At 46.3% G+C, this 16169-nt stretch overlaps 1 protein-coding gene and 1 pseudogene across 1 annotated transcript in view; one reads left to right on the top strand and one right to left on the bottom strand.

Moving 5' to 3' along the window:
• The window catches only part of HABP2 (hyaluronan binding protein 2), a 33109-nt gene that overhangs the window by 6771 nt on the left and 10169 nt on the right, over positions 1–16169 (bottom strand). The window contains exons 2-9 of the mRNA XM_039871164.1: positions 15103–15139; positions 8151–8261; positions 6605–6712; positions 5301–5417; positions 4406–4525; positions 3484–3655; positions 2198–2295; positions 839–1094 (exon numbers count right to left, since the gene is read on the bottom strand). Of these exons, the coding sequence (XP_039727098.1) occupies positions 839–1094; positions 2198–2295; positions 3484–3655; positions 4406–4525; positions 5301–5417; positions 6605–6712; positions 8151–8261; positions 15103–15139 (1019 nt within the window). The remainder of the gene's footprint in view (positions 1–838; positions 1095–2197; positions 2296–3483; positions 3656–4405; positions 4526–5300; positions 5418–6604; positions 6713–8150; positions 8262–15102; positions 15140–16169) is intronic.
• LOC120610082 (uncharacterized) lies at positions 3927–4042 on the top strand (annotated as a pseudogene).

Genomic DNA, 16169 nt, shown 5'->3' on the forward strand with positions numbered 1-16169 from the left:
TTCCCCACGATTTTTTCTAAAAAGCAGCCAATTAATATCTTGAACAAATATTCTTGGTGGGTGCTGATATTGCATGCATGACCTCTCTTGAAGAACATCTCTTAGAATCCTTGAAGAAATTGTTTAATAACAGCGTGGACTGGAAGACCTTTAAGGCTACCACCAAAACCTGGGCTACGTGGGATCAGCCTTGACCTTAAACTTGGGGAACTCAGGGAAGGTGGTGATTCTTCAGGCTCCCCAGTGGGTTTCAGTCTACTCTGAGGCACAAAGGAGTTGTGACTGAAGACACCTGACCCGGGAGGCTCACTGGTGATGGCATCAGATGAGAGCATGTTATTTTCTCTGTCCATGGCAGGACTGAAGAGGTTAAGGAAGCAGGTAGATCTGGGTTCACATCCCACTCGCCCGCTTTCCACATGACGTAAGGCAAGGTGCTAAACCTTCCTGAGACTCAGGGTCCGCCTTCATGAAATGAGAGTAGCAATCAATTCTTTCATTGCACACTTACTGAGCACTTGTTCTGTACCAAAACCTGTTCTTGGCACTGGGGACACTATAATTAATAACAGATAAAAACTTCTGTCCTCCCTCAGCTTGTCTTCTGGTAGATTGTTTTGTGGATTAAATGTCATAATACATATAATTCAAAGGTAAGCAAGCATTCTAGACATCATAGGTCTTTTCCACCTGGTTTTAAAGAACCACTCTTTTACTCTTGGAGCTAGATCAGAGCCACTAATCCTGCTAGACCTGCCAAGATGCTGATCAGTTGGGAAGGGGAGAACAGCCCCATAGACTCAGGTCGCCCTGACCGCTGCCCCCAGCAGTCACCTACTCAGTGCAGTGGGCAGCAGTAAGCACCCAGCAGGGGTGGATCAGCGCCCCCCCACAGAAGTGTCCCTGGGGCATGTAGACGGTCAGTGGCAGCAAGGTCTGCAGGGACACCTGCCACGGGTGCTTGCCCGCCGTGCTCTTAAAGCCTCCGTAGATCCTCTTGATTTTCCTCTCTGATATCTCAGTCGTCCCACATGAGTCAAACCCCGGAAGCTCCATCAGGGGCTCTATGGGGCTTCTCTCTGGGTCAGTAATATCTGTGGGACACAAGAAAGACAAATCATGCCACTCACTCACCCTCCCTCCAGGTCCTCAGAAGGACCTTGTCAGAGGTATGACACCAAGTCCATTAGCTTAGCAAGTGTCCAGAGCTAAGAAACTGGTGCATGCAGGGTGAGCACGCAGTAGGTACACAATTAATATTTGTTGAATACGTGATAAATATAATGCAAGTCTACAGAATTAACAATGAAGATGTTGCTTTTTCATTCTTATTTTGACGTATATACACACACAAAGATACGTGTGTGTAAATATAAATCCATCACTTGGTATGTAGTTAGCTATTCATTAACATACACATATATTTGGGAGCCTTTTTTGTTGTAAAGGGAAAGATACCCAGATGTAGTAGAGTGGGGACAATAAGAGACTTGCACAGATAACTGTCATACAAGGGAGAGAGCGGTTAAGCATTGTAAGGGTGGTGACTGGTTCCATTCCATTGGGATTTATAAGGAGGGAGAGGTAATTCTGCGCTTGGGAAATTACGAAGGACTTCCTGGAGGAGGGGCTACTTGAGTTGGTTCTCAAAGAATGGTTGAGTATGGACATGAGCAGATACGAACAGAGTATTATAGACAGAGGTGACCATAAGAGCAAAGACACAGAAGTGAGACTGTTCAGGCAAGTGATTCAATTCATCAGGGCGGGAAGGAGCATCGTTCTAGATGTGGGTGGAGAGGTGGGCGGGACAGCCTGAGAGGAAGACTGTGGGGCTAGAATTCAGATCATGTTGCATTCTAAGAAGCTACGGGGGCCCAGCCGATGTTGGATCACTGTTGTACACCCAAAGCCTGGCATAGCTCCTGGCACACGGCAAGCAATTGATAAATATTTTGCTGAGGGCACTGACTCAGAGTCAGGAAATATCAGTTTACAGTTGGACCACTGGCCCAAGTTTACAAAGGCATCACGACCTGCTTAGCATCCCAAACAAGGAGAGGATCAGGCAGTTAGGTCACCACTGGGATGAGGATTGGTGGAGCAGTTGGGATGGGAGAGATGGAATGCCAGGAATGCATGTCTATGGGTCTGCATCCTTCCCACTACCAGGGTCTCTGGACAGCCATGGTCTTACCTAGGGCTGAGCAGGCTGAGACATCACAGTACTCCCATTTCACCTTTTCATTGTTTACTTTAATGAAACACCAGGGCTTTTTGTCTCCATCTGGGTTTCTAAAATAAAAAAGAATAAATAATACCCAGGGTCAAGGCTTGGTAAACCCACTGGATCTCATTAAAGGACCTTTGATTAAGAGAGTACCAAGTTCTTGTGTGTCCCTGGGACCACATATGGACCCTAGCTTATTAGGGCAGTTAGAGTTTTTTGGTAAAACCTTAAATTCCAGAGGAAAATCCCAATGACCAGGAAGCACTTCACAAGCCTTGTTCTAGATCCATGAAACATATCAAATATTTTACAGGAAAAGAAACAAGGTCCCATTGAAGATTCTTTTTTTGTCAGAAAAGTGAAATAGCCACAGACACATGGTATAAGTAGGGCTTCTCTGCCCAAACCTCTAAATTCCATGCATGGGAATTCTCTGAGAAAGGCTGCCAAGGGAGTCGCCCCAAAGACAGCTCCATGAAGGCAACAGCTCGGGGTGAGTGGCAGTGGAAGGTCACTTGTATTCTGCACAAGAGAAATCCTCTTGTTTAATGGAACAGGTTTAAAGCCACGCAAAGAACTCTTGCCCTTTATGTGCAGATCATGAATGTCCCTGGCTTTGGTTAAACAATGAACAGTAAGAAGAAGCCAATGGAATGGTCTGGAGGCAGCAGAAGGGGAAGAAGGTAACTTGTCATCACCAGAGAGAGCAGTGGCATTATATTTATTTGGGAAAACCTGAGCACCCTTTTGGCAGAGACTGTAATGCTCACCAGACATTTCACTGTCTCCTTTACATTTCTCCCTTGAAGTTATTTGGGACCCTCTGACTACTTCTGGCCAATAAATTATGTGTGCAGAGATGATGTGTCATTTCTCGTTTGAGGTACTAAAAACAAAACAAAACTCATGCTCCATTTTCTAGTGTCTTCTTGCCATTCCTGGGTATTTGAGTCACTTTGTGGAGCACGATCCCCCCCACCCCAATACCAAACCACACAACACACATAACATTAGTAAGAAATGAATTTTGATGTAATCAAACCACTGAGATTTGGGGATTGCTTGTTACAACAGCATAACCTAACCTGCCTTGAGTATGAAAGTCTTCCCAGAGAGAAAGCTGATGAATTTCGGTGTTCTAACCCCAAATTCCTAAACTGATCTAGGAAAACTAGGAGCAGGGGAAAGGGACAAACCAACCCTTACACTGACAAGCAGCCAAGACTGAAGATAGGGAAGAAGGTAATTTTTACCTGCAGAAGTTGTGCTCCCCAATCCCATGGGCCTCAGCATCCTCCATAAACATGTTGTAATGCTGCTGCAAGAGGAGATTGGAGTTCCAGTGAAGGCATGAGTGCTGGTTGACTGTCTTACTCGCTTTCCCTCGGTAAGAGTAGCCATCACCAACATAGCAGTCATCGGAACCTCAGAGAGAGCAGGCAGGGATGTGAGACTGAGAGCAACTGGCCTGCTGCTCCCAAGAAGAATTTGGTGGGTCTATCAGAGGATTAGGCCTGAATATTGATCACCCTGAGATTTTACCACAACGTGCTAGAAAGAAGGTGTCTTGAATGTTCCAGATTTAATCCAGTTTAAAGACACAGAATAGGATGTGTTTGCATAGTAGAGTGGTTAGCACATCTGCTTTACACGCAGAAGGTCCTGGGTTCGTACCCCAGTGGAGCCACAGTCCATAGTCTATGGCCATGCCACCTTGAACAAGCCTGATGTCTGATCTCAGAAGCTAAGCAGGGTCGGGCCTCGTTAGTACTTGGATGGGAGACCACCTAGGAAGACCAGGTGCTGTAGGCATAAATAATAATAAATAAAAAAATAAAATAAAAATAAAAATATAAAAACACAGAATATAGTTGTTGTGGGAGGTGGGGTGGGAACTTACTTCCTTAATTTTGGTTCACACAGAACTTGGTGGCAGGTGGGTTGAAGCCCAGGGGATGCCCAGGTGTATCTGATTTGCCTTCACTACAACACAGTTTATTACATTCCTTGAGCCAGACACACCCTAGGCCCTCAGGTTAGAAGGCTGAGGCAATAGCAGAGTTCGGGAATCTTAACTTGAATCTCATTCTGGGAACAAAACCAAATCAGAAAAGGATTCCAAAGGCCTCACTTGTGGTCCAGAGTTTCTGCGAAAGTGGGGGCAGAGACTCATACCTATTTCACAGAATTTCCCCTTGAACTGGCTGGGACAGGTGCAGGTAAACTTGGATCTCCGCCGATGCCGGGAGCAGGTGCCGCCATTTTGGCAGGGGTTTGGCCGGCACACAGGAACCACTGCGAACACAGGAAGTGGGGCCAGGAAGGCTCTTCAGAAGGAATTGCTGCTACATCTGAGATGATGAGGAGACACCGGTGGCACTCTTCTGGTGTCCATCCTTTCACCAAAGATGAGTCAACCAAGGGGGAAAGACAGACCCACTGACACTCTAGTATATGTACATATTAACTTTAAGAACATATACAGACATGAACGAAGCACTGTGATGGGGGCCATGTACAAAAGTGTACATAAGTAGATGGCTCTGGGTCACTCAGTAAAAAAAAAATAGCAAGAGAATGGACTGGGAAGGAATTTAGGTGTCAGTCTGAACTAGGTTGACACTTGACTCTGCCCCTTCACAGCTGTGTGGCTGTGAGTAAGTTAATCAACCTCTCTGAACTTCAGTGTCTTCATCTGTAAAACTCTTTGCAGCGTTTTTGGGAGAATGTGAGAGAGAATGTAAATCTCATTAGACAATGCCTGACTCATGGCAGTGAATCAATATAGATTTATTCCCCTACCTGGGCCATTCCAAGAATAGACCAGGGCCGACTTCCTGGAGGAAGTGAATTTCAAGATGATTCTTTTTGAAAAGAAAGGGGCAGAGAGGAGTCAGTTCTCAAGAGCTATCTGGGTACGATGAATCTTAAAAAGTCCTAGTTATAATGGCCATACTGGATATTATTAAAACTTCGAATGTATCTGGACTGCCATGCAGTAGGGTGCAGAGACTCCAGGTGCAAGCCAGAGCAGAGAAAACCTAGCATAATAGAGGACGCCAACACTTACCTGTAGAGCATCCTGGACCCTTGTAAGGGTGTTTACAGGCACAGCGGTAGAAGGGAGGACTCTGAATAATGAGACATTCACCCCGGCCACATGGGTTATCTTTGCACTTGTTTTTCACTGTAGGAGATCCATAAAGAAGAAGATCCAAAGTACAAGACATTATTGGGGGACCGTCTCTCTTAGCGGGATACCTGTAAATTACAATGTTCGGGGGGCCTGGCGGCTGACCGTGCGCCCCTGTCCATGGTCCTGAAACACCATGCTACCCAGTAGACAAGGCTTTTCTCTAATTCTTGGGTCACAGATGATTGCTTCCAGTGTTCATAGCCTTTATTGTTCTGTCTTAATAAAAATCTTGATAATTTTTACACCTTCAACAAACAAATAGAGCTGCAATTTGAATTTCTCCACTTTATAGCTGATTTTATATTCCATTTATTGTTTTCCCCATTCTTCTGAGAAGTTGAGGGATGAACCCAGATACCATGTTTCTGCTGACATCCCAAACCGACATTTAGTGAAGGACTTGTAGGATTGAAAATAGAAGAAATAAATGAGGAAGACATAGAGGAGAAAAGTCTATTATAAAACCCTATATGTATGTAAGACTCTTACGGCCTCCGCTATCTCAGTTAGATGGTCACCAGGTGGAACAGAAACAAGGGTCTCTTTAGAGGTGCAGTTAGTCTATAGAAGTTTTTTATTCTTCATGCTTTATCAGATAGCCTTGTGTTATGCTCATAAGAACTCGCTCAAGGCAGACACAGCTTTTATCAGTGTCTCCTTGAGTGAGGATGGCAGGAAGAGAGAGCATGGAGCCAGGGGTTAACCACCAGAGCTCTAATTTCTGCTCATCTCCTAACTAGCTGTGTGACCATGAGCATGTCCCCTGTCCTCTCTGGGCTCTTTTCTCTAACTGAGCTAGGCATTAGGTGCCCTCAGATTCTTCCTGCTCTCCCATTTCTCTGTTGCAGTGAGTCTAAACACTCTAAACAAACAAACAAATGAATTAAAGTCCCGAGTTTGGAATACATCTTTGTCAGAGTCCAGGTCTTGTCTCTTCTTAGCCTCAATGCTGTCATCTGTAGAACGGACATACTAGTCCTATTTATCACACGGGAGTGAAGATCCAGTGAGATGCTGCCTGTGACCATGCTGAGGAATCTGTTATGTACGATACAATGCCTGTGGATATAATCCTTTCCATGGGGTCACTAAATCTCTCTTTACCTGCTAGAATTGGAGGCGAAACTGCCTCTTGTTCAACTCAGAGGGAAGAGTTAATCCAGTGAAGGTACACTCACCATTCTGACACCTGCTTCCAGAGAAAGGGGCTGGACAGCTGCACGTGAAAGTGTCCCCATGGATGAGGCAGTTCCCACCATGTTCACAGGGGCTGGACAGGCATGGATCTAAGACATGGCAGAAGTCAATGTTTGCAATGAGCAGCAGGTGAGAAGTCCCCTGCTTGCTCATCAACTGTCAGTCTCCTGCCCAAATGAGGAAGTAACTGCATAGCTAGTGATTGAGGAGAGGGGCAAATCAGCATTGCCCTTCTAAAGCAAGGAAAACTGCAGTCACACAACCAGAGAGAGGGCTGCAGGTTAGAAAGAGGACAGGCAAGAAGGAACCGTGACTGTCTCCCCTCGGCCTTTCTCATTGAGAAACTCCCCTTTTCCATCATCAATGTTTTTCTCCTCCCAGTCTCCCTGGGAGTGCCACGGGGTCTGTCTCTGATGCTGAAGGCATTTCACAAGCCTGAAGACCTCCCCTACTCCCAGTGCCCAGGGGTGGAGGTCAGGACTGGGGAAAGAAAACCCACCCCTAATGAAACACAAGCTTTCTGAACATCAGGCAAGAAGACCAAAGGCAAGAGGGTGACAGAAAAATTGACGGCGAGGAGGAAATGACCCAGTGGCCTTCATCTTTCTTCAACTACTTGTTCAGTTAGATTTTGTCATATTTCATCTGTGCCTTTGGCTTTTCATGGTTGTCTGAATGGATCTTCCCTCAGGGAATTCTTTATCCTTCTGTTCACACACATTGTTCTTTGGTTCAGGAACTAGGATCCCTGGGCCCAGCTCTTGTTTTGATGGTCCCTTCTGATGTTCCCCTGATGCCCCATATCTTAGCCCTGCCTTCCAGGCCACTTCGCACAGTTAAACAGCTTTTATTCCAACTGATAAGTGCTTTCCATTTCTTCTCTTGATTTAGTCACATGGCTTTGCTTGGGCCCAGCTTCTTATTTTTATTTCTGTCCTATTTCTTGGTTTATGAAGCCACAAACACAAAAACAAATGTGGTACAAGCACACATGTATGAGAACACACACACACACACACGCACGCACATATACATCCTAACAATTGTGCAAAGCTTCTGAAAAGATGAGAAGAGAAAGAAAAACGCAGCCCATGTGGAAGGGAAGGAAAGCCCCAATGCCAGATTTGTGAATGTCACAATCTGATGCCACATGCTAACTCAGACTCTTCTTCATAATTAGGACCTACCTTTAATCAACGGTATGGGAATGATTTTGAACATGACGCCTATTCATAGTGTCAGGAGACCTGGATGATGATGCACTAACTCACTGTATCCACTTGGCTAAGCCAACTCCTCTCTTGGCCTCATTTGTTTCATGCGTCATTTGAGGATGAGAGAGATGGTCTCTAAGAACCTCTTCGGTCCTCACAGTGCATGATTCTAACTGGAAAAAAAGCTAGCCTAAATCATGTATATGATACCTATTTTATGATGCTGGTCAGAGAGCAGGAGGAGAAGGAGGCCCATGCATAGAACAACAGAACCCCCCCTCCAGGTGGGCCCCCAAGGAGCTTAGGTACCTACCATCATCTGCATAGTACCAGTCAGGATTCTCAGGGTGGCCAACTTCACGATTGGTGTTCTCTTCCTGGTTGTAATTCTCGTAGCTGTACTCATAGTTGTCACGGGTCCAATCTACAGAAGTGGAAACAGGACCAAAGAAACCCTAAACATTAGACCCAAATAAATCGACATTTTATTTCACCGAACACCTTTCTTTCTAAAGGTTTCAAAGTCCTGAAGAAGGAATCGTGTGTCTTTCCAGCTCCTCACACTGATGGGGTGGACGGAGGTGTCAGGCATTGTGAATTTTCATCTGGAGTTGGGGGTTATGACCCAGCAAAGCAGCAATGGCACTTGGCAGGGTTAAGAGCACCTGATTGGAAATGGGAGAAGTCAAGTTCTGGCTTCCCACTAACTGTGACCTTGTTCAAGACAATAGTATTCTCGGGGCCCCAGTTTTCTCATCTGTAAACAGCATGAAGATGATTGGGGGCTTAGAGGGTCTCCTATATGAGATCTGCCCAGGGTCGTATCCAGTGGCACTTGAGTGCCTTGTTGGATGGTTCTGTGAAATGAAATGAAATTTCTCATGGAACTTTATTAGTCACTTTAGCTTAATGAACTTAAAGAAACTCATCTCTGTCCTCTTGGTCACAGCATCAAATTCCTAAGTTGTATCTATAGAGGAGTCACAACAGCTAATATTTATTGAGCCTTCACTATGTCCTAGGCCTTGTGCTAAGCATTTTACATGAACTATCCATTTCATTTATCCTTATGAAAATCTAGATGTGTTATTATCTCTACTTTAAATTGAGAAACTTGAGGTTGAAAGAGGTTAAGTAACTTGCCCAAGGTCACATAGCTAATAAACAAAAGGATAAGTACTAAGTTTATCTTCATATAACGCCTAAATTGCATTAGCTCGGCTGCTTCAACTGGCCTCTTATACCGCCTCAGGTATGTCCATACTTGCCCTTGGAAATGGGGTCCTGCCATCTCCATTGAATAGTCTGCCTGCTAATTAGCAATCACCTAAGGACAATTTTGAGAAGGTTCATGGATCTTACCCACAGAAAGACAGTGCAGTGTATAATGTTGCTCACAGTTATAAATCTCACACGAGACTAGACCATTGAGAAGAGCAGGTGTGTGTAAGGCTGGACTCAAGCTTGTTGTGGTCTGGGACCTTGGAAGATGCTAGAAGCTTTGAGGCTCACAGAGAGAAGTTTGGAATTTGCAGAAAGTTGGGTTGACTTTGCTGTCTGCAGCTGGCGGGAATATGGCAAGCAGAAGCCATAAAGAATCCATCCGGAGATACATATGATAATGAGAAGGAGCAAATGCAGATAGCCGACTTGAAAAGGCTCTCCCACAGAGCCAGCTGATGGCTCCGAGGATGGCACTTTACCTAAGCCCGATTATCAACCACATTATCTTACTCGTCTCTCAGTCATTCCCTTATAGTCTTTATCTAGTTGGCTTTTGAAAAATCGACTTTTGCACAATGGCTATTTTATATTTCCCATTAAAATGGAACTATCTTTTTATTTCCTTTTTGAATCTGCTAACTCTGGTTCCTTGCCAGAGTTTCACCTCATTTATCACAGTGTCAAGTCAAGACTCCCTTTGCTTGCTCATTATTTCTCCCGAGCTGCTTTTTCCCCACTATGAAAATGCTCCCAGAGGAAGCCACCTTTCCAGGGACGAGGATCTCGGTTGAAGATAAGGCCATTGTCTTCCTGGAGCAAATAAAGTTTCTTTCCATCTAGTTTGATAAAGCGTAGAAAGAGAGGGAGAAAGTGAGAGAAAAAAAAATGTTTCTCTGAGTTTGACATAAAAAATTTCAAACTGACATTTGGGAAGACAATGGGGTTTGGTAATGAGAAGATTGCATCATTTATTTATTTCTCTTTGCTTTGGAGAATGTATTTTTGTTTTTCCAACAGGTGTTTATAGATAAGCCCCTTCAGATTCCTCCCATAATTTCTCCCATCATTCACACAGGTATAGGGTCAGACTGGCTAATCTTGGCCAGGTCATTAGCAATCAACTCCTTTGCAGATGTTTAGAAATGAGAGTTTTGCATAGATGAGATGGTGCGACTTTTCCAGGTGACAGGGGATGGATAAAAGGTGTGTTGGAAGATTTTGACTTGAATCCAGCTCTACAAACAAGGGCTGCTCATCTCTCGTGGAAACTAAGGAGGGAATGAAACATGTAGGCTTTGAATCATACTCCTGCCAAGCAAGGTCCCTGCTACTCTCCAGAGCCCGGGGCTCTTGGTGGAGATTGATAGGAGGAGCAGAGGCCCAGAGGCCCCAGATGACCAGAGGCCATCCAGCTAGAGGTTTGTGCAACGGAGGGCACTAAGATCCTCTACATTTGGGCTGGGCTCTATAGGAGCGTGGGAATGTTTCTCCACCTCCACTCTTAAAGCTTATTTTGTCTTTTCTATTCTGTTGGCTCTTAATCCCATTGTCTATGTAACAAACGTGTATCGTACACCTAAATGAGCTAAGCATTATGCCAGATGCAGAAGGGCATCGAAAACAGTGGAGAGTTACACAAATAAGAGTGGGACGTGGCCTCCATAAAGGAGCCTCTAGTATGGGTTGGGTGGGGGAAGAAAGCTGGCCAAGCAAGGAGATGAAAGGGTGGGGGAAGAGGTGGGGGAGCTAGACTTGGCCAAGTCTAGGCGTGGTAGCCTCGAGTTCTACATTGGCCTTCTGGTGGGGTCCACGCCAATCTGATGGAAAAAATGGCCCCGATTCCCCACCCCTTCCTGTATCCGCACCTTTTGTCATGTGACTTGGCGGCTCCTCCCACCAAATGATAAAGTCCATCTCCCCACCCCTTGGGTCTGGGGTGCCCTTGGGACTTGCTTTGGCCAACAGGGTGTGGTAAAAGGACCGTGTGCCAGATGACAGTGTGCCTAGGCCTCAGGAAACCTTGTGTACTTCCTCTCTCTTTCTCTCTCTCATGGACCCCTGTGACTGGCATCTGAACCAGGCTGACCTACTCTAGGTCAACAACAGATCCAGTGGTCCCGCTGAGGCCTCAGACATATGAGAAAGCCCAGCTGACCCACGAGCTGAGCCTGGTCCAGACCAGAACTGCATAGCTGGGCCCAGTCGAAATTGCCAACTCAAAGAATCAAGATCTAAATACGTGGTTAATGGTTTAAGTCACTAAATTTGGGGTAGTATATTATGCAATAATAAAAAATGGACACATAGGGATTAATTCATATTGGTTGCTAGTGGTCTAAGAATTTTAGATTCTTAAATATTCCTCAGTGGCTCAGGTGGCTGTACAGTTTTAGGTTTCATGGCCAGATCTAGATGGCACCTCTCTCTTGAGGTTGATATTTAACTTGGTATTTAACTAGAGAGTTTCTTAAGAGCAAGGGCCATGTCTATTCCTCTCTCTACCCCACAGAGCCCAGCACAGAGCCCTCAATACAGTTAATGTGTGTGTTTGACAAATCGTTTTTCCCTCTGTGGCCAAGCCTCCCTTCCTTCTGACTGGCCTGCACACAGTGGGTACACAGCTCGGCCAGCACGGATGGTGTCTGCTTGGAGCAAAGTAAACAGGGGATTTAGGAGAGAAACTATGTGAGATTTGGGTCAGGTATTTGGTAATAAAAATGCCTGCTGAGCTCTGTAGGAGTCTAGAAACTTGTTCAAGTACTTTCCTGCGTAGAGAAAGATTGCGGCCTAACATGAAATTTGGTTCCATAGGTAGATTGTAGAAAAAATACTCCAGGTTCGGATACAGATTACTTGAGACTTTCTTTGGGCTATAGAGAGGGGAGAGCTTTGGGGGAAGAATGAGACAGCTGTCAGGAGCATATTATATTAGATATATTAAAAAAAATACGTGTGGATTTGCCTATTTATCAGAATCTGTTTCTAGAATTTATCAGGAAGAATAGAGAGAATATCTTGAGTTAACCCAAATAATCCTGGTAATAGGTTATTTTGTATTGAGTATTTTATATATATCAGACACTACACTAAATAAATGTGTTGCACACAATCTTATTTAACCTTCAAATAACACCATGGCCTAGGTATTATTATTTTTCTCTTACAGAAAAGGAAAAATTAAGGCAGAGGACATGGCACTGGAAACCAAGCCTACTTAACTCCAAGTCTGGTTTGCTATTTTATGAGCCCTGGAGCCTCTTATGGGTTTATGTTTCATGAAACTCCATGGGTTTTGGCTTCCAGGAAGTAACATGCATCGGTAAATCTTCTTCAGCACAGGCTCCAGGTCTCTCTACCAAGGTTATCATGGTCTATACCCGGGGTCTCTTGGAAAAACTCCGGACTTCCTGTGACAAAGGCTTTGCAGCTGCTCTGGTTAAAGAGCTCACCAGATGTGTGGAACGGAACAGAAATCCATGGAATGCCGTCCCTGCTGGCATCATTCATCACTGTGGCACAGACGGTCCCTCTGAGGGCCTCCCCCAAACCCCAGCCCTGTCGGCCTGCATTTGACGCTTCCAATCCTGCTGACAGGGCAAGCCCAGTGGAGACCCTCCCTGGCAGGCAGCAGGACAGCTGATGGATGGGCTCAGCCTGTGTCGCTGGGCAGAGCCACATCAGCTTCGAAGAGGCATTTCTGCAGGCCTGTTAGCTCTCACATCGCCTGTCTTGGGAGATGGGCAGAGTCTTTGCTGTTTGATGGCCACCTTCTCTGCCACCCACTGGGGACTGTAGCTTGGGCATCTTCTGCTCCAGCAAGACCCTCACCATGCACTATCTCCAGCCAGACCAACTCGAGAAGCGGCCTTGCCCGTGGACATGAGCAGAGCGTTTCGTTGACTACACTGCTGTAAAAAGCCTGCTGGGATCTGACAAATTTCATCAAAGCACAACCCCCATGTGAAATTAAATCAGACACTAACAGGGGTGTTTTTAAAACCTAACCTGCTCCTTGCAGAAAGACCCAGCCACTGCTTGTCATCCTGCTCCACAGCCAGAGACTAACAGAACATCTTGAGATGGATTTGGGAGCCCAGAGGTGGTGTGCTCCAGCATCCCTTCATCTCTTCGACAAACTATTAGAAGCTATTGGCAGAGTTTTTACAGAGCCGAGACTCTCAGGATGTTAAATCCAACAGTCTCCACTTTCTACTAAGTTATTTTTCATACTGTGCTTAAATACCACCAGTGATGGGAAGCTCACCACCTCATAGGAGCCCAACAGCCCGTTTAGATTTTTGGACAACTCTGATGATTGGAAAGTTCTTCCTGAGGCAGATCAAACCTCACCCTATAGTCTCCAATCTATTTAATTAAAGCTAAAAGCCTAATGGACTCATCGAATGAATCTACTCCCTTTCCTGTGATCTCTGTTCCATAGGGCCACCACTTATGGTTGCTCATGGTGTTCACTGCACAATTCCACGGTGTCATAAACTCCTAGTCATTGTAGATGCCTCTTATGACTTTCTGGCAGATGATAGTAAAGTGTCATGAGGTAAAGACACTTCTTAATTACCACAAAGTCCATCTCTTGGACGAGGGGTGGGGACTGCTTTTCAAATACTTAAAGAGAGTGAGGTTTCTGAGTCTTCTGTGCTCCTGTTTCTTCCCCTGGGTGACCCCACAGTTCTGTAGCTCTGTCTCTCTGACACTCTGACCAAAGCAGCCCCTTCGATGGTGCCTTAGCAGCTGGTGCTAAAGGCTGGGGGAGAGGCATCTCTTGGCTTTGGACCCTCCTTGGAGTCTACGTGCAGATGTGGCCAGCCCGGGGAGCCCTCTGAAATAGGATTCTCCAAGAAACTGAATTATATGTTGTTGGATTGAATATTCTTCTTGGCTTTGGGGAAAGACACAGATCCTTTCAAAAACCCACATGCTATGTTCCCATATATTTCTATCCAATTCCACAAACATTCATTGAGCACATGGGGCGGGACAAAGGCCAGGTATCAATTGCTTGAGCTGGCACAAGTCTGTCTGTCTATCCGGGGCTTTGTGGCAGAAGAATATTAACTGTCAATTTGAATTTGGCCCGGTAATTGCATCTTTGCTCTAAATAGACCCTTAATCCAAAGTTTAGATGTGACTGCAGTCTCCACATACTACCTGCCTGGCTCTTGTCCAATGTGGATGGCCAGCCCAGGGCACCGCTGATTGGGGCTGCTGGCCTCTGCCCGGATAGAGAAGCGAGTGGACTTTTCTTCCTTGGGTTTCAGAGCAGCAGAGGGAGAGTCAGACCCAGGGGCGGAGACCAAGAGTGGATGGTGTGGCAGGAAGAAGCAGCCTCGCTCCACCTGGGCAAGGCTCCGGGCACCAGGCAGAGGAGACAGAAAATGGAGAAGGTGGGAGAGTGAGGAGTGAGTCTGTGAGAGACAGAGCTTGTGCCAAAGAGCCGGGCTCACTGTGGAGAGACATACTGAGGAAATAAACCATATAGCGGTATGAGTGGCAGCCACCAAAAGGGGCGGCCGGCCTGGGGCCGTCTGCATGGCAATGACGGTCCTCTCAGCATAGAGGTGCTGGCTCCCCACCAAAGGGGGCGAAGTGAGAGGGGGTGGCACGGAGCTGACCTGCCTGGAAGCCAGTGGACACTTGTTCGTGGACACTGTCACTTTGCCTTTGCCCTGTCACCACTAATGGGCTGTGTGACCTGGGGCAAGTTGCTTCTCGTCTCTGGGCCTCAGTAATCTGTAAAATGAAGGGGTTTAACTGCATGAGCAATTTTTCTCTTGGGCTCCTAAGGCTGACCATCAGGGGTGTCCATAAGCAACTTGAAATCGTGTAAAGCGTTGTGTGTGCAAGGACCTACAAACACCCAGGAATGCATTTTTCTGGGCGGATTCTCAGAGGGGTCTGGGACACTTCTGAACCATTTGAACTCTGAGGTCGCGCCAACACTCACACGCATGGGCCCCCTTTCCTCCTTCCCAGAACCGGCCCTGCTGGGCGGGGAGCCCCAGGGCGATCCGCACACTCACCTGGGTCGGGGTCTAGGAGCAAAGACATCAGAGAGAACTGAAAAACAAAACGACACAGAGCAGAGCAAGGCTGAGTGTGCTGAGCCAGGTGGGTGCCTTCCTGGAGACTTTCCTTGGGGTCACACCCCGGGCACAGGAGCACCGGTGTTTTCTGAGGGCTGCAGCTGGGGCCAGGGTTGGAGGGAGGGGTGGGGCCTATTGGAAGACACTCCCCCACTTCCTCTGCTGGCTGAACATCCATCCGAAGCACCGCCCTTTCTCCTCGGTGTGGGCAGGTGGTGCTTCGCTTACTTTTCTCACGCTGGAACCTGGCTGCACAGGTGGTCAGTTGTGGTGATTGGCATGTATTGAGCATTTCCTCTCTGCCTGATTGTACATTGCTGCATTTGATTCTCATAACGACCTTATAAAGAGGCTTATATTAGCCTGTTTACAGGTGAGAAAATTGAGGCTAAGAGTTCACACAACTGTGATAGGATTCGGATTCACACTCAAGTCTAGGTGATTGCCTTGGGGTTGGGGATGGACAGATGCTTAAAACTCTCCAGTGACTTCTCATTCTTCTTGGAATAAGATACAAACACCCACCACAACTGATAAACGCCACCCCCCAACCCCCCGCCCCACCATACTCTTCCCTCCCATTCCCCCTCACTGATCTCCAGCCGCACCTGGGTTCGAAATGGCCCTGGCCAAGCTCCTCCCACTTCACGGTGTGATGTGGCACTTGCTGTTCCCTCTGCCTGGAAAGCTCTTCCGCATGATTATCTCTAGGTCTCAGCTTAAATGTCACCTCCACAGGTCTTCCCCGACTCCCTTCTCAGTATGACACCCTCTCCTTGGTTTTGTCACTGTCCCCGTTCATTTTCTCCATGGTCTTCCTTACAACATGTAGTTTTATATTTGTGTTATTTGCATGTTATCTGTCTCTCACATCAGACATGTCCTCCAGGAAGGCAAGGATCTTGTCTGTGTTGTCACTGTTGCAATTACCTAATAACAAGCCTAGCGCTTGGCACATGGCACTCCTCAAAAAGTTTTTGCTGAATAAATAATGATATCGACAG

Source organism: Pteropus medius, unplaced genomic scaffold (genome assembly GCF_902729225.1).
Source record: "Pteropus medius unplaced genomic scaffold, Ma_sr-lr_union100, whole genome shotgun sequence".
Lineage (NCBI taxonomy): Eukaryota > Metazoa > Chordata > Mammalia > Chiroptera > Pteropodidae > Pteropus > Pteropus medius.